The sequence below is a fragment of the Opisthorchis viverrini genome (genome assembly GCF_000715545.1).
Source record: "Opisthorchis viverrini unplaced genomic scaffold opera_v5_125, whole genome shotgun sequence".
NCBI classification, from domain to species: Eukaryota; Metazoa; Platyhelminthes; class Trematoda; order Opisthorchiida; family Opisthorchiidae; genus Opisthorchis; species Opisthorchis viverrini.
In genome coordinates, this window is record NW_008751786.1 from 550,197 (window position 1) to 569,289 (window position 19,093).

The 19,093-nt window shown below is 43.8% G+C and overlaps 1 protein-coding gene across 1 annotated transcript in view; it reads left to right on the forward strand.

The window, feature by feature from the left end:
- Positions 1-4,479: 4,479 nt before the first annotated feature.
- The window catches only part of T265_06336 (hypothetical protein), a gene marked incomplete at both ends in the record, with an annotated part of 59,822 nt that continues 45,208 nt past the window's right edge, over positions 4,480-19,093 (forward strand). Inside the window, 3 exons of the mRNA XM_009171569.1 lie at positions 4,480-6,151; positions 9,801-10,390; positions 18,329-18,424. Coding sequence (XP_009169833.1) covers positions 4,480-6,151; positions 9,801-10,390; positions 18,329-18,424 — 2,358 coding nt within the window. The remainder of the gene's footprint in view (positions 6,152-9,800; positions 10,391-18,328; positions 18,425-19,093) is intronic.

The following is a 19,093-nucleotide window of genomic DNA, read 5'->3' on the forward strand; positions in this document are numbered from 1 at the left end:
ATCATCATCATCATCATCAAAATTAGCATCGTAGTCTCCATCATCATCCAGATTGAGTTATTTTGCTATCCAGACAAAGCGGTGAGAACTGGTGTTATGACTCGGCGAGATTTTTGAACAGTTTGAACATGGGACAACTTGTCTAATCCAAAACCGAACGTGGTGGGGAGTCTTGTTTTTTATGCACTCGAACTGCCGTGTTACTTCACTAATTATTTTGTTTCCATTTTAGAGAAAGCCGCAGTATTTGACACGTGTTTGTTGACAGTGTGCTGCTCAGTTGCATCTGTTAAAATATGTTAATTGGTTGCTACAATTTTTCCAGAAAAAGATCACCGGCAATGATGGAATAAAGACGATAACTTGTCAGTTTCGATAAACCCTGCAGGCGGACCTCAGAATTAGACAAAGACACCGTAAGGAGACTCAAATATTTCCATGCGTGGGTTGGCCCTTCGAATGCGGTTGTTCAACCAATGAGTAAGGTTTGTCTCTCATTTAAACCTAAGGATAGATATCGATTTATTTATTCATTTGGCCGAAATGCTACAAAAGATTTCCAAGGCGATTTTTTCTTTGCTTCAAGTCGATCATCAAAACACATTGTGGTTGGACAGGTTTGAAAATGTCTGATACAGCACTCTAGCTCAGTTCGCGTTTATTGAAAGTCTGTCGATAATTTCACCTTGAGTTACTTCAACTCCTCGGTGAATCTTGCCGTACAACCTCGTTATTTTGCTGTTTTAGCGTAATTTCTCGCCCTAGAATGATGATAAAACCATCGCATACTTCCTGGAAATTCGGCAAATTTTGATCACGTTCTTCTGTGATATTTAATTTGGCGCTAAATCCTTAGCTGTGGTAAAAACTTATCGACTGATTATATTTATCTACCTTGTGACGCAAATGCGAAGACATTCAATAGAACAATAGTTGTGCTCACGTTGCATGGCTAGGACAAATTTTCAACCTAGTAGGAAATAAAAGATTACCGGATATCGCCAAACTGTGGCATTAAAAATTGTAGTTTTCAGCACTTTGCGAGTTTTCAGCATCCTTGCGAGTTGCTTCATTTAAGGAAATATACTACGATATCTCGAATATCGTGTCAACTGAAACATGAGGCGGCATGTGCGCAGCACATTCAGTTGTAGAATATCCTGAACGAGAGATTCAGTTGAGTCTCTCGTGAAAACCAAATTGATTTGCAAATGAGTGTATTTCTCGAAAACAGTTCAATTTAGGTTCAGGTAGAACATAAGGTTGACAGAAACTCGGGGACTTCGCCTACCTGATGAGTTCCAAGAAGGGCGAAACCGATCGTGGGCTGTCGAAGACTTTTCAGCAACCTTGTGAGTAGTTTCCTTCCTGAAAAATACTGTAGTTTTACATCATAACTAAATACAGTGAGTGTAAACAGCTCTGGAAAATTTCCCACGTCAACGTAAATTTGAGGTTTCACTGCGCTTTGTTTTCACTTTAGGTGAATAGGAACCAGTCATATCGTGATTTAATCTGATCCGGTTCTTGACTCTAAGGTCAACTGAGTTTGTTATAAGGTCTGCTGTGTAGCAGAACTAGATGGGTATTGGTAAAACCAACTTGTCTTATTAGGGGCTCAACATTCCGATTTGAATTTACGGTGTAAACTTACGAAATCTGTTTTGGGACCAATCCTGTGAATTGAATTGTTGAACGGTGTCACTAGCGGCGAGGTTCTCTCCGAATAGAACTCTTCGGTACTGTGGTCGCTATTTACCGGCGTCCGGTTTCTTTCCTTGAGCAGATAGATTTGTCCTACCGACTGCAACATCTAATTTGCTACATGGCTTTGGTAAGCATGTATTGATTAACCTTCAGGCAAGGAGAACCTTCCTTTGTTTCTACGTCGTAGTCCACGTGAATATGAAAAGGACAACCGCTGGAAGATAGGGTCCATTAAGAGAATCCTTCCTGGTGCAGTCAGGTGAGAAATCGCACGCAGAAAGTGTTTCCAGTGTACACAAAACTTCCTGCGCGAGCTAAGAGATTACTACTAGTGAATTGTAAGTAATATCCAGTCTGTGTGGTCTTGCCGGCACACAGAGCGCTCCAGGGTGTCATATGGCTTTCTCGGGATAACCTATCTTAAAAAGCAATGTTGTTGCTGGTTTCTTCCTTAAAGATGCCATCAGATCTAGCTGCTTGGTAATAAAATGGTTGAAAACTTTTTTTAAAGTAATCACAGTCTCCTCCACCTCAAATGTCGTCCATATTTCTAATGGCGATTGGTGAGTTGTTTTGATCATCACAACGAGGCGGTTAGAAAGCGCGTTTCCGGTTGTGCAACGGATGCTTCCATTGAAGAATGTGTCCAGCATCAGAAGCTGCGTTGGTTGGGACATGTGTTGCGCATGCCTAAACATCGTATACCGAAGAGAGTGCAGTTTTCAATGGTCGATTCAGAGTGGCGGAAGCAGGGAGGTGGCCAACCCTTGACTTGGAAGAGGAGTATGAAGGAGACCACGAAACGCCTGGGTACTGTCGGTGCTTCTCGCCTTCTAGGATGGGGACCGCGTGATCCTCACTGTGCCTGGTTGGAGACACTACAAAAAATGGTAGCCAACCGATGTCAGTGGCGTTCTTGTTGTCAGTTTATATCCAGATCGCCTGAGTGAATGTCTGGAGGTGTAGGCACCTCGGAATGATTGTGTTAAGCTAGCACTAAGTCCCTCCCCCATCCACCTTTATTCTTTTCTTTACAATAAGGCTTTCAAATCAATCATGGTTGCAATTTTGGGATTTTGCCGGATAGGTGTGTTTGTTCATAGCCACACCACTCTCTTTTGAACGGCCGTGTTCCTGTTCTGGCATAATTATTCCGGTGAGTCCACACCAAAGGGAAGCACTGAACTCGAGTTTCGCTCTTATTAGAGCTCATCAGCAGCGCATATCCAATGGTCATGCCGGGATTTGAACCCCGGACATCTGACATGCAATAAGTTCGAATCCCTCAGATTCCTATGACCCGACCTAAAGCTGCCACCTTGACGTGGTGGTCGGGCTTGAGTGCTGCAATGATCCAGCGCGCTACACTGACTGGAAATTCGTTCCACTAGGTGCAACCATGCCAGGAAGGCCAAAGCGGAGCAGCCAGACCAAGACCAGCGAGATCACGTACTACGAGTAATCGTACCACGAGGCGATCTGGGGGTAAAGTCGTACTGTCCTCTGCGACAGGAGTGTGAAGGCAGTAAGGTGTTTCCCCCAGGCGACCAGCATGTCCATATTTATGGAAGCAGCGATGCTGCCTTCCCCCGAGGAAGGACGGGTTAGAAAAGGTCGGCCCCAAAAACCAAACACTCCGATCGCCCAACGGTTGACCGCGACCGCTAGCGCATTGTCTATTACGGTCGAAATACTTTTAAAGCCAAAGAGCCCGGTGCTGCTCAAAAGCACCTACTGTGCACAGCCGCATCAGGAATGAGACAGTAATGCCTTATTCCCTGCGCCCTCGGGTTAGGCCAACCCGCTGCAGCCGAGCAGGTCAGACTGCTGAGTCGTCGGCTCCGGGTTAGGGTCCCCAAAGAAATCCCTACATTTTCCCACTGCCTCGTGGGTCAGACTGTTGAGTCTTCGGCTCCGGGTAGGGTCCCCAAAGAAATCCCTACATTTTCCCACTGCCTCGTGGGTCAGGCTTTTGAGTCAAAGGCTCAAGGTGGGGTACCTCAACCAAACCCCCTTCCTCGGCCTGGGCAACCGGGAAGTATCATTTGCCTGTGCAGTTCAGCGTCCACCGATGTCCCTCCCCAACCCCTTCCCACTGCACAAGCAAACGTCGTTGGGCCATTTGACTGTCAGTCATCTGACCGAAGAGTCTTATGCTGCCTACAAACAGATCCCTATGAGAAGTTCTGTTGCTCGAAAAATCTTGCTTATTGACCGAGTACCCTCCCATCTGGTTGCAGATGTGTATTCGATGTGCACACAGACGTAGTCCTCGTCCAGTCCTTGAGCGATGACCTAAGGGCACGACGTATCTGACGGGGCAGCACTCTCTCTGTATATGGATCGTCAGTTGCATTTTGCAAGTACTAACGCCATTCCCAAGAGTTTATTCAAAAGAGAGAAGGATTTAATGAGACTGCATTTACACTATATACTTTATGTAGCCTCGGTGCCACCAGGTTTACCACCCACATAGCGCAATCTACCTAGAAAGAGTGCTAGGTTTCCGAATAAGTATGAGTTATTCGCCATCCATTTATAGGTGTTCTATATCCATCCCTTCCAGATGTACAATATGCTCTTCGGCGAAGGACCGTTGCTTCCAGTCGTGCTTCGTCATTCGGTCCATCAAGAACTTCTTTAGCTGAAAGACTTGCGTTGGCACATTTATTCTGACCCACAGACAAACGTTCCACATTCTGATGAACATCCTGGAACTGTATCGCCCCATCAACCTCTTCAGGTAAACCAATCAGCCCTCGTTCACCTTACATGATCGCAGCCTGCTTGGTACAATACCATATTAGAATGTCCGGTCTACCGAAAGCTAAATATGAGAAACTCTCGGAAGATTTAGAACTGGTTCCCCGCCAACGATGTCCATCGACTTGCAGCGTTCAAAGTTTTCTAGAAGAGTTATCAAGCGAACAGACTTCAGGACAGCAGGATAATTTGATCGTTAGTGACGACGCTGTGAGTTCACGTCAGAGGCAGGCATTACAACTCGAAGGAGATGATATGGCTGACGTTCCGAGAAATTCAATTGACAGATTATTTTCCTTAAATTCTTCATTAGAGAATGATTCTTCTGAACACATTTCCGCCCAGTTTTACGATGTATTCCACCGGGTGAGTAGCTTGCACAGTGAAAGTTGGTTTACGGCAAGCTCACTTATGGGGGAGAGCACCACCAACTCCACGGATATGCCACCAAAAATCGATCGATGCAGCAGCCTCAGTGATAGGAAACCGGAGGAAGAACAAACCGCAAGACCCGCTAACCTGATGTCACCCTATCCGGCAGAACAGCGGGCTTTGTCTCAGCGACGAATTGCGGAGTTGCATCGAAGGATAACGGTTGCAGATGCAGGAAATATGTCTTCTACGGATGAGCTACAATGGCCAACAAGGGCAATACAGGATCCGCTTGTACCCAGAAGACGACAGTGGCAACATTCCGGGCGAGCATACTCCACCGAAGGGTCGCTTGATGAAAAATTCTTGGAAAACTTATCAATACCGCCTCGAATGTCTAGTCCTACCTCACCAGCGAAATTACTTAGAATGCGTTGGAAGAAGCTGTTTACTCCGAAGTGTAGCGAGCATGAAACCAGTCTTCTACCTCATTCCCCAAATGGTCACCCAAGATCTAGGAGAAGTGGCCATTTAAAAACAACACCCAATGCCACAAACCCCGATGTGGAAAAACCGCATGTGTCTTCACCCACGGAAGACTTTCCTGGTACGCCGCCTCTTCATGGAGCACCTCAATCCAGTCGATCAACACGTTCTGGTCCCGTGTCTTCCGAAGCGTCCTATTCCCTTCCTTACAATATCGAGGATAAATTGCATTCCGAACAAGTAAACTGGGAAAAACGTGAGCGGCCTGTTGAAAGACTAAAAATATCGCATTCTTGTGCACGCTTTGGATCACCTTATCGTACCCGACGAAAATGGCGAACAAATCGAACGAGCTTGCCTTCACCGGATTACTTTGATTCGATTGATCCTCGATTGCAATTTGTTGGATCTGTGCCGGTCTATCAGAGTGCGGAATATCGTCTAAATCGACAACAAAGCGATCCAACGGAGGATGTATCCGGCACAGAATTCGGGCAAGCCACAGAGGAAACAGATCGTCTGGGAATTCCAGGAATGTCGCATGGGTACAAGACGTCGTTCGAACGCGAGGAAGAAGTTCCGGAAAAACTGATCGAACGTGAAGCTCATATCGGAGCGTTTGCACTGGCATGGGCCACAACCAACAGAAAGTCCAAACAACCTGTCAGTCGAACACCGTCTGTTGGTGTATCAACGGATCGACAAATCGACTCGGCTCGTGCGAGTCAACTAATAGCCGAGACGGTGGACCGTGGTTTCTTGGGCAAACCGATTACCGGAACGATTTCCAATCAGATACTTGGCACCATACAAACTGGAAAGGGTAAGTTATTATCCGCCAACTTTTATCCTGGAATGTTTTTCTCCATGCTATTTATATTCACCGGACTGATAAAAACCTAAGAGGACTGAAGAGGGCGGACCCTGATGTGTGGATTTCACTCGAACGTCAGAGGTATCCATATTACTTGTTTTACTCACATCGATTAGCAATTGGATTTTACTGTTAATCACATTTTCATGTTTTAGAAATGGTATTTATGGTTAAACCTCACACAAAAGGACTCAGTTTCATCCTAATATTTCACTCAAAACTTTGTAACTTCTCCGATAGTCGGATAAAAGGTACAACTAAAACCCTCGATCGATGTGAAGTTACATCATCGACTGTTGGCTTTGTCTGGGGACTGATATTAGACTGCGATGAGTCGAATTCAAAATGCTGTACATCCATGTCACGACCAAACCTACACAGAATTTTGAGATTTGTAATCTGCCTGGTGAGTTTTCCTGTTGAACACGTGATGGTTGGCCACAAAACACATCACAAAGCAGCCGTTTTACTGGCAAGTAAACGATTATCTGAGACGTGCGCGCAACCGAAACACCAAGGCACTCAAAAACAATTTTAATCGGGTCGACCCTTTGGCACGGAATAAAAAATGCAGCGTGGACGCCATCTATGATTTGGTCAGACAATTTCGAATCAGTTGGGACTCTTTAGAGTTTACTTTGTGCATTTTTTCGTGGAGAGGCACCCAGAAGAGATATTTCAGTTAGTGCTGAAATGCGAGGCCTTTTCAAACACACCCACGAAAAAATTATTGCTATGTTAAAGAGCATGGAGCTCTCGAGGTCACTGAACTGGCACATGGGGATGAACTATGCTAAGCAAATGAATGGTCTTCAAAGCTTGATTCGACATGTGCGTAGGATGAATAGATTAAATCCAGTATGTCAAACAAGGCTTTGGACGTCAACTTGCTGATTCCACGTTTCGGGTCGACGATATGAACGGATGATTCCAGACGGCAAGTCCAGAATAGTGTTCGAATGTGACCGATTTGCCATTTCTGGAACGAAACAAAAAGGCATCTGTGTCGTGGGCGATCAGATTTTGAGCGACGAAATGTTTCAACCAGTTTCGAGCTCCGTGTAATAATAATAGGAAAGTGTTTGAAAATGCTTCTTTAAGGATGCAGCAAAAATTCAAAATCTCACCGATCAATTAGCACTACTTGAAACCTGATATTATGTAGAAACGTGGCCAGTATGAAATTGGTGACTGTGTAAAGGACGTAATATGGTTGCCATTTCACACATTACTTTAAGGTCGTGTTCGGACAATGCGTTTTTCTCTGTGGGGCATCAGCCTTGAGTTTGATAAGACACGAGATGATAACTCACGTTTAAAGTAGGATTACGTTTTAACAGGACAATACAATGTATATGTGGGCCAATCTTTACAACTTGTTTCAACCACAAAAACTGACAATCACGTGTAAAATTTTTCCTTCCCTAGATGAGATGTCGGATTTGTCACAGTTCGAAATAAGGGAGTCATCGATTTCTTCAGTTGTTCTCCCCTGGAGACAACCTTCCGAGTCTACCGTACAAACGCTCGGTCCGTCACCTGTTTACTTGATTTGTGTGCACGGCAAACCGAAGACGAGATTGCTCTTCAAAGAGTTCAGTGCATGCTCGCTGCCTGTTAGATTTCCAAACATTCTAGTTTTGGGCTTTACTTGTCTACATTTACTGTCCCCTTTAGAGCAGCCCCTTTGAATTCACCCGTAACACCAGCAGTGTCCCAGCATAGTATTGGAATGGAACTGCATCTCTGATAAACATTGAAATGCGATTCTCTATTGTGATCTCCTTCCACATGTGTGCCAGTGTGACACTCAAACACACTGTAAAAACTAAGACGCACCCTAACTTCGAACACTCAGGTGGGTGTGACTTGTTCATAGTTTCCTTACAAGTCATTTCACTGTTGCCTTCCGAGCACCACGAGAGATTCTTCCTTCGTAGTCATGACCTAATTTTCATCTGAGCTGGGCGATAGAAAAAGAAACATAGGTTAAAATGAAAGGTCCAAAGAGGCTTCCTTTGAGAAATTCGGAAACGATGAAGTTAGTGCCAAGCTATTTTATACGATAGACGATGAAGCTAAAAAGAGTGAACGCTGCCATGTCCAGTTTTAAGACATCAGAGGGACCAATCAGGAAGTTGCCTCCATACAGGTGAGTTAGATCAGCTTTGGTTGTCCGTCAAGTGACTGTTTGCTGTTCGAGGGCCAAAAGGTGGTGAATTCAAGCGTTTTCCGGTCGTTTTCGGCCGTTTTCACGGACTCTCAGGCATGTACGACTTGCCAGTTTCTGACGAAAGTGATAAAAGTGAAGCAAGGTCTAATAAATGGCATTACCTTCTGATTAGGTTGAATAGATAAGCATTGCTGTGAAAAATAAGAACTTGTGGGACCGTTTTGGTACTTTTCAACTTCAGAAAACGGCCTATGAGTTTGCTACACAATGCGTTTACGATACCCTATGTGAATTCGTCATGTACGGATAACAAACCCAAGGTCATAAAGGAAACTACTCACGAGGTTGCTGAAAGCATTTCGACAGCTCACACCGGTTTCGGCCCTTCCAGTTCGAGCTGATCAGGTAGGCGCAGTCCCCGAGTTTCCGATTCGTCATGTACGGATAACAAGCCCAAGGTCATAAAGGAAACTACTCACGAGGTTGCTGAAAGCATTTCGACAGCTCACGACCGGTTTAGCCCTTCCAGTTCGAGCTGATCAGGTAGGCGCAGTCCCCGAGTTTCCGTCCGAGTTATGTTCTAGTTGAACTCAAATTGAACTGTTTTCGAGAACTACACTCATTTGCAAATCAATTTGGTTCTCACGAGCGACTCAACTGAATCTCCCGTTTATGAAAAGCTGCTATGACCCGGATTGTGTGAGATAGCGAGAGGTCCATATTGTACGGTAGCTGACCGAAAATGCACCAAAAAGTGCAAGTGTTCATAAGTTAAAGTCACATTGAAGTTTGTGTCTGACGCATGCGTGAAGACATCCCAGCTGATCGATAAGTGATGCTAGCGCCACGGAATTTCTAGTCAGCTGACTCAGCTAAATCCAGCCGAACCTCGTGGTCAGCATCCTCCAAGGTCGTACGTTTGCTGCTGCAACCACATAAGTGCTTTGCTCCAAAAGTGCACTGCTGGGGAGGTGAATTAGAATCACAAGTGTGACTGAACAATGTTCTCTCATGCTGGTGTCAATCGCAACCAATAATCATGGGGGAAAATCTCGTTGAAGACTCGAGATCGAAATGTGGTGGCCTAGAAACTTGACCACCCAAGTTTCCAATCATATAAACCCAACAAAATTATATTAAAAAACGAGAAAATGAACATGGGTGTTGCGAAATCATCGGGTTATCCAAGAAGTTGAAAATATGATTAAAAATCAAGATTTCCTTAGTTTTCTTCGGTAGCACTAGCTTTGTGTGAATTTATTTGTTTTGCTGTAAAGTGTTGGTTCTTCTCTCGAACTTTTCCTCTAATTGGCTATCCGAAATTATTCCTTGGGCGAAAAACACCCTTTATTCAACGAATTTTAGAGCTTTCTCGAAAGAGCTATTGATTAGAACGGCTATAGATTCTTAATCCACTGATTTTAGATAAAACGGACAGTGCTGAAACTCCGGGGCGAGCAATTACAGACGCCGTGCAAAGACTGAGCAGAAAGACCGCACAAATTTCTGCAGTTCCGGTCAACATGAGTATTCCCTGGGGTCACAAATCTAAAGTAGACCACAGCAGAAGTCTTGATAAGAGAACGGGCAACGGAAAAGAGAGAAATGAGTCCAAATCAATGCCCGGCGTTTCGCTCCGTTCGGCAATTCCCCGGTTTCGCTGGAAATTCACTCCAGGAACTCGAAGTCCCTCAACCAAGCATTTGACTATTGAGCACATAGAGGATGAAGAAGCAAGCTCTCCAGCGGTAACACCGTCTTGCACTCGTACGCACTCCAGACGTGGTGCCCAGGACATTCCCTTACTTCGCTCAACAGGGGGTCCATTGAGTTTGGCCCAACAGCCTCTGATACAAAAGACACAAGCGCACAACATTGGCTGGCGGCTGAGTCAGCGTAAACTGTTGAATGAGCAGCGACGAAAGTTGGCCGACTACTCGTTTGTTCTGGCCGTGATCGGTATCCTTTTGATGGTATTCAACCTGGAGTTTGTGATCAATAACGTGTACGAAAAGGTTAGTTGAGTATGTCTTCTGACGTGTTATGTAATGGTTTAAAATAGCTGGACATATGACGATGTTAGGCTTTTCCAACTTTAATGAGGATCTTTCAGGGTTCAAAATAAAATTCGTCATGCTTTGTAAACACGATTCTCTCGAATAACTACTCAGTAGTCGTATCAAAGCAGACTGATTAAAAAGAGAACCATGAACTGAGTTTACACTGACAAGGAGAGCCTTTTGTGCGTATTGCTGCCAAGTTATTTCATGGAACAAAGTTAAAGAGGTCGAATTGAAAAGGTCATTTGGTGAACGCATTTAATGGAAATTTCCGGGAAGAAATTGCCATGAATCGAATCCATTTGGATCTTATACTAAAATCAAGCAGAATAATGACGCTGCAGTATGCAAAAACATTGGTTCGTCCTACGTTCTACTTTAGTGACCTTTTCGGAAGGAAGTTCGAAATACGGTTGCTGAAAATTCGTCAACAGCCCTCGACCGGTTTCGTCTTTCTTGGGGTCCATCAGTTAGGCGCAGTCTCCGTGTTTCCGTCAACCTTATGTTCCACCTGAACCCAAATTGGACTGGTTTCGACAAATACAATCACAATAAAATCAATTCGGTTTTCACAGGAGACTCAAGTGGATCCCTCGTTTATGCTGTTCTTCAACTGAAAGTACTGCATACAGGCCACCTCATGTTTCAGTTGGTACGATTTTCGATATCATATTTATTAGTGAAGCGCAGCTTTTCAGAATCAAATGGTAGGAATGATAGTCCCATATATGACCACGAACCTGCTCCATCGAAGGGAACGGGGCATTTTATTTGACCTACGATGTACCCGTCATAAATAGTTTGGCCTTGACGCTCATTTTCTGCCCACTTGTGTTGTTTCAGCTAAGGTGACTGTCTGATCTCGTGTCGGCTGAGTACAACGCTCACTTGATGAAAGCTAGTTGCGTGACCATTAGTTCAGACTCCGCAAATAGCAGAAATGTAACTACACGGTTCTCTCTCTCTCTGTGTTGGCTTTTCGTGGGGTGCTCGTACGTGTCACTCATAAACGTATCAACAGAGCTCGAATTGCGATAGCCCAGGGGCGTGTATTCTTCATCATTACAGCATAATGTTGCCTCCATCGGGGGCAGGCTTGAAATGGGCAAACAGTTTACAACATTATTGCTCTCCTCTGGTTTTCATGTTTTCACAGAAAAGCGTAAACCGTATTCGAAAAAGAAATCCCGATCGATGCTGACCTTCCGCCGGGCTAAATATTACGCGATGTGCTTATTTTTAGGTGGAATACTCAATTAAAAAACCGGACAGGCACTTGGCATTTGGCGTTAATCATCAGCGCGCCAGCTGTTGCGTCATTCAATCATAACAACTCCTATTCAGACACTTATTTTGGCAATTTAAGGGCTCGAAGGACTAATCTTAGGATGATAGAACAAACAGCTACTTAGTGGGGGTTGATTTAAACACCTTTTGATGCTAACTTGAATCCGTGCTCAAAACCTATGAAGCCATCTTCATCACTCTCAGGAAATCTGACAAAACTGAAGGAATCATAACTATTTCCATCGCCATCCTCGGAGAATATTTCTGAAATTGGATTTTTCACCGAAAGGTCGTTGCGTACGGTTTTGTGCACTTTCTCATCTGCGCGGTGCTTTGAAAGCATATGTATATGTATATATAGATCATCCCGAGAATTGCACTTAGGTGTGATTTGCGGTGTGTCTAACACAATTGGACCCAGTGCAGTCAGCTTCCCCGGAAGCCCTAAATGGATGTCCCACGTGTGGTTTTATTGGACCGCTTTCCACAATCAAGTCCCTCAAGCCGTTTACTAATTACTCCCTTTCGCACGTTCAGCACATGATAGATGGCTGTGATGAAATGGACAAGACGATGTTTATGGAGAAGGCAGAAAGTGGCGACGCGGCAGGTAGGCTTTCGGATAACTGACAAAGCACCAAGGGTTCCGAAGTGAAAAGACTAACTGGAAAAGTTCTGACACTAGGGGAAGCTGCGGAATTTATCACTAAATCCTTTCATCAAGTCACCAAGATTTTCAGCAGTTTTTGCACTTCACGTTCAAAAAAACATGCTGGTGTTGTATATTTTGTAATGCACTACTCATAAGGTTGCTGAAAATCCATCGACAGCCCAAAACCGGTTTCGTCCTTCTTGGGGCTCATCAGGTAGCCGCAGTCTCCGAGTTTCCGTCAACCTTATGTTCTACTTGAAACCAAATTGCAGGAAATTAGCGAAATACACTCATTTGCAAACTAATTTCGTTTTTCGAGAGGCTCACCTGGAACGCAGCTGAATCTCTAGGTTTTGATGTTTCCAGGCTGTCGAGGAGTTTTCAGCAACCTTATGAGCTGAGTTGAGCTGAGCAGTTTGATTGTAAACGTTCCATCGCCAACCATGGTGATATTACCAGGCGCCTTTGAAGATGCCCTTGGAACGGAACCACAGACTGGCCACAACCGTTCCCAAGCTTCGAAATATCCAGGTGATCATTTGCCTGAATGATGCGACTGAACTCATCACCTTTCAACAGTCAGTTGCAGATCTTATCGCGCAGCAGGTGTGCGAGTGCTAATGTGATTTCTGCCAAAGATAGGATGAGGAGGAAAACCGTCTTCCACCCGATGAAATGACGTTGTCTGTAGGGTCAGTCGATGAAGACAGTTCATGTTGTCCAAAACTGTACACCAGTCGGATTGACAGACATATTCATTAAGTCCTTTATGTATGGCAGGCTATCAGCATATTCCTGTCAAAAAAATAGTCCGGGACGAATAGTTACGCAGCACGGTGGACACAAAAAAGCAATTACTTGAGACAGTAGGTTTGGGCGTTTGTAAGCTGCAAGCAAGCATGGACATACACATGTTTGAACTCCTTGATTTGTCTACAAAACCTAGCTGTGTCAATAGAAGGGGGAGGATGTTGTGCGTGAATGCAAAACTTGAGGTAAAATAAGGCCTTGAGATACGACTAGTAACATATTTAAAACGTCTGATCGAGTGCGTAGTTGACACACCTCATGAAGTACTCGGGGATAGTGCAGTGCCTGAGAGTTAGGCGGAACGGACGAAGAACAGTGACGTCCAAATCAGGGACCCGTTGGAAAATGGGACTTGGGTGAATGAGGCCTCAATCAGCAGTGAGAAAGCAGTATGACAAAACACGTATCTATGGGATTATCATGAGCAATTCATCATCATCATCATCGACAGCATGACATTGATGCTCAACACCGATGCTTCACTGCCGTACAACCATGATTTATTTGAAAGCATTATTGTAAAGAAAAGAATGAAAGTGGATGGGAAAGGAACTTAGTGCTAGCTTACCACAATCATTCCGAGGTGCCTACACCTCCAGACATTCACTCAGGCAATCTGGACAGAAACTGACAACAAGAACGCCACTGACATCGGTTGGCAGCCATATCTTGCAGTGTCTCCAACCAGGCACAGTGAGGATCATGCGGTCATGAGCGAGAAACAAACACTGAATCGAGCAAGGCAATCCACGGCATCAAGTGCTAAAATTGATCTCCAAAAAAAGCCGAATTTAAACAGAAAAAGTGAACAGCTAAGTGACCAGTATAACCTGTGTCATCTCCGTGCTTTTGAAAAGTGCTCGTGGGGGAATCATTCAACTTTCTCTGAGAATATGATAGATACAATGGGCTTCCAAAAGTTCACATTAATGAATTATGGTGTAGCCCCACTCAAAATATCTACACAATAGTTTAGTAAAAAAACCAGTGCCTTGTTAAAGCTCCAAGAAATTGTCAGGCGACATGACTTAGCAAACCTGTCAAATGTTCTAAAGGCGTCAACCGGACACGATAGAGCAGGATCGATCTGAGAAAGCTCAGTGTGAGAATTAAGTTCCGTACGTATATCAGTATAACCAGACGAACTTAAGGTCCAGAACTCAGTGTGGCATAACATGTAGAACGCATGATTCGCATTGGCGTTTATGTACAGCATATGGAATATTAAAACAAGAGAATAATGAATAGAGCGATGAATAGATCACCAATCATCATCATCCTCATCCGCCACACCTTGAATGAGCGTGTGGATGTTTATAGTCCAGTGGTGGTCTTGACCGCAATCTTTCGGATCTTCTCGGAATGGGAACTTCAGATTTTTCACAGGCAGTGCTTTCTTCAGATACAACTTTTGTTCGGATACCACAAGATCATATACAAAGGACTCATTAGTATTTGAAACAGCAGGAGTGCCGTTAACAGACGGATCTTTGGTATTAGAAAATTATCAATCCCACGGTCCAATTCCACAAAAGTAGTAGGAGAGAGTGAACTAATGGCAGACGTTAGTGTTCGGACAAAATTCCCAGCAGGTTCATTCGACAGGGAATGTGGCGGAGCAGCAAACAGATGTCGACATCCAAGACCCTTTAACCATTCCTCGAGGAATTTTGCAATGAAGCGTACAGAAATCTCCTCTCCCACAAATTTGCTTTGGTGCCACACACCTGGCTTTCGTTTTCGAAAGTTAAAACCTTGAAGCTGTCATATCCCTGCGCTCACTGCGTTCATGTTAGGAGGCCTGTAACAATTGTACACATTCCTCTACTATCTTTGAACTTCAAGCCAAACAATATGCGCTGGCAGTGGTACTCCGGGTGTGGAATCGAACTGGTTGCAGTAAAGAAAACTAACAGGGTTGTTTGTCGACCTGTCAGTGCATAACTCATCGTTTTATGGGAATCAGAGAGAAAAATTCGCAACACTATATAGACCCCCAAGCAAAACGTGATTGAGATAACACGATTGTGTACAGCTCCAAAAAATTGAGTAATCTTTGAATTACTAAACCAACCAGTAAGAGGGGTCACTGAGAGCGTAAGTTTCAAAGATTGTGATCCATTTAGGATCACACTTCAGTTTATGTGACCTTTCGAGGATTTGTGGTTGAACGGAAGAAAACGATGACAGTTGACACGCGTGAACTCGGATACGAGTGAAGTTTGTTCGATCCATGAAAATCCCAACTTTTAAACGGAGTATACTTGATAGGTCCTTATGCAAAGGAAATTGGTTATTCAGTTGGAAAATAGATTGCAAATGTTTAAACCTGTCTAAATAGAGGTTACCGGAGCTGCTGATCATCCACTTGTGGCCGAATAATTCGGCTACTAGTCAGTAGGTCGCGGATTCGAATCCCAGTAAATACGAAACCGCCAAATAGTGCCCCACCCCGGTCTTCGGCATATGTAAAAACCTCGGCTGAATAGTGTGTTGTGCACTTTACAGGATTTAGTCTCATTAAGATTAGAGAAGAAAGTCTGTAATGCAAACCTGTCTGAACAAACTCGGTGTTTATAGATGAACCAAGTTGAGGAGTACGTCAAAATCGTGGGCAGTGAGAAAACGGTTGGTGCTTTCAAGAAATGCAGAGTCTACCATATTTGTTTAGCAAATCATCAGTAATAATCTCAAACCTGGTTGCGTGATTTACTGAGACATGGGAATGTTTTGAGCGTAACTCTCTAGTGATCAGCTGCTATCGCGATACCATTGTCAATGATTCTAGACGCAAGGCTAAGACATACGCTTTTCAGAATTGATTCATGGTATTTTTAATAGGACTAGGCAACGTTATACAAATCAGTGAACAAAGTTCGCAAAGGTTGACGGAGAATATAGTCTTCTAAAGAATGTTCCTTACTATGAATAGAGTATATGAAACAGACGTGACCAGAACGTTGTCTGTCCGAATAAAGTGAAACCTGGAAAATCTCCATCAAGTCTCGTTCTATTCAACTCACTTGATCGGATATGGAACAAAGGCGAGAATACCTACCTGCTGAAATGGTATCGCAATCGATTTCTAGTCACGTCAGCATTTTTGCGGCAAGTTTGTTGTGTGATCAACTGTAATTTTTCAACCTTGTTTAAAATCATTGATTGTGTTGGGTGCAACAGCTGAGTAGAGAGAGGTTCTTCTGAGAGGTTCTTCTGCAAAAACGGCACTACTGATGATCGGTTTTTCCCTTCGAGCAAAATCTCTTTCGTATCGTTGAAAGTCCCCAGAAGAGCTTCCCAAATCGGTCTTACGGTGAAAGGACGCCAGTTGAAAGTTGAAGGAGAGGCTATAAAGCATCCTTGACTCCAAAAACTGTATTCGGGCACACTATATTGCTATTCTTTTTATGAATTCCGGATTAAATGTCCGAAGCGAAAAAGCAAACGAATTGGTAGTTCTGAAACTTCAGTTTGTCCAACTCATACAGAAAACCCAAATTCGTGTTTTCGAAATCACGCGTCGTCATTGTTCAGAGGCCTTGAGCATTAGCAAACCAAAGTGAACATTATTCAGGACGGCTGATGACTTCGAAATCGATCACTCAAATGCGTAAATTATTTTTAAAATAATGTGGAATATATCGACCGCAACAAACTGAAAAGTACTGAGGCAGACAAAAATAAATACTTGTATATATGTAGTGCGCTACTCATAAGGTTGTTGAAAACTCTTCGACAGCCCTTCTTGGGGTTCATCAGGTAGGTGCAGTCCTCGAGTTTCCGTAAACCTTATGTTCCACTTGAGACCAAATACACTCATTTGCAAACAAATTCGGTTTTGCGAGACTCACCTGGAGCCCCGCTGAATCGCTCGTTTGTGATGTTTCCAGAAACTGAATGTACTGCACTAGGCCTCCTCAAGTTTCAGTTGGTACGATATTCGAGATATCGCGACACATGTGTATACGTAATGCACTTCTCATTAGGTTGCTGAAAATTCCTGGGAACATCACAAACGAGAGATTCAGCTGTGTTTCAGGTGAGTTTCTCGCAAAAGCAAATTTGTTTGCAAATGAATATTTTTTCAGTCTTGCTTGATCAGCTGACCTGGCAAAGCTTATTGAGGCTAGGTCATCTCTGTTTTCTAGACTTCTCCACGGTAAAATAACCGGTTTAGCCAAACAAAAATTGATGTATATCAATTTGCTTTTGCGGGAGACTCACCTGAAACCAAGCTGAATCTCTCGTTCATGGTGTTTTTAATTCAGTTGGGTTTCAGGTGAGTCTGTCGCAAAACCACGCCGATTTGCAAACGTGTATGTTGCTAAGTTCGTGCAATTTGTTTCCAAGTAGAATATGAAGTTGATGGAAACTCGGAGACTGCGCTTTCCTGATGAGCCCCGAATCGGGCAAAAACTGTCGTGGGCTGTCGAAGTTTTTCACCAACATTGTGAGTAGTGTATTACGCCTATAAAAATAAGCGTAATTTTATCAGCGATGATGATGCCAGTCTTCCGGTCATATTGGAAATCTTTGATGCAGTTTAACACAGTTCACCCTAAAAGCTAGTGGGTATGGATAGGCAGATTTCTGATGTGAAGCGGAGCGATACACTACACTACATTGGTGGAGAGCCAGGGTGTTTTGCCAGGAGATAACGCCGGAAATCCTTACATCTCATTGTAGACTAAAGGTGTCACTGATCACGAAAACGTTAGCGTACAAAACGCGTCGAATAAAAAGTAAATTCTAAATATACCGCATTCATTATTGTGTCTTCAAACCACACGTCTGACCAATGTACAATAGTTGTTACAGACTGTATACATCGACGCCGTTTGTACAACGCTGAAACATTCAGCTGTTTTAATGATTGCAGGTAATGAGTCGGTACATTGGTAAAGAGAGAAACCTCAATCAATGGATCCTGAGTCCCCTGTGTGATGGGGCTCCTGATAATAGCTTGAAGAATTTGACTGGCAAACGGGAAAACTCAAAATCGTGTAATGATGTATCTTCTCTTAATCTTCCACAACAGTTATCTCTTCTAGCAGATTCATTCATGAGCACATGCGACCAACTGAAATTTGTTGAACCCGATATGTATCGTTATTTGATAATTTATCACCTTTTTCAAATTTCAGAATTCAATCTATTGCCTGCTCATGAAAGCACTCATTAGTGCATCAACGGTTGTGCTAGTCGGCCTTATGATTTTCTATCACGTGATTGATATTAAAGTAAGTTCATTTCTTTAGGCTGTAATCCGCACCTGAGATAGTGTTTCATATAATGTGGCCCTATTTGTCTCTTGTGGAAGTTTGAAACATTGGATTCCCGTTAATCTATCTCATTGGAAGGAAGGAGCTGACCAGTATCTGACACATGTCTGGCCACCGACGATGCGGAACTGTGATTTGACATTTGACCAGACGGCTTTCTCGACAGCAGCTCCATCCGTCTGTCCCCGAGGCTGCAGGAAAACGCGCAGAACACATGGGGCGCTGACAGATTAGAAACCCTGGGCTTGCATTTGTGCGGAGCTAACCCTCTTTTGGTCGGTACTAGAGGTAGTTCGGCTGCAGTGTGGACACGTCTCAGAGCGTAGGTGAGCCGGCGTCTCACGTCCGCGTTAACTTGGTCTCCTTGGAACTGGAAGGACAAACATGTGCATTTCGCGATTGCTGAATGAACCATGGTTGGTTTCGTGCTGGCTGTATCGTGAATTTTAATGAACCTCTCTGGATAACCGTTCTGCATTTTGGATGAATAGGCTCTCCGTTCTGTAGGATAATTAATTTACCAACCCAAACTTATGGGCTGTTAGAAAGTAACTGGGAAGGTTTCTAGTCAAGTGGAAAAAGTTTGGAACCGATTGAGAAGTCATCGTTTCAGAAGAATTTGGTAAA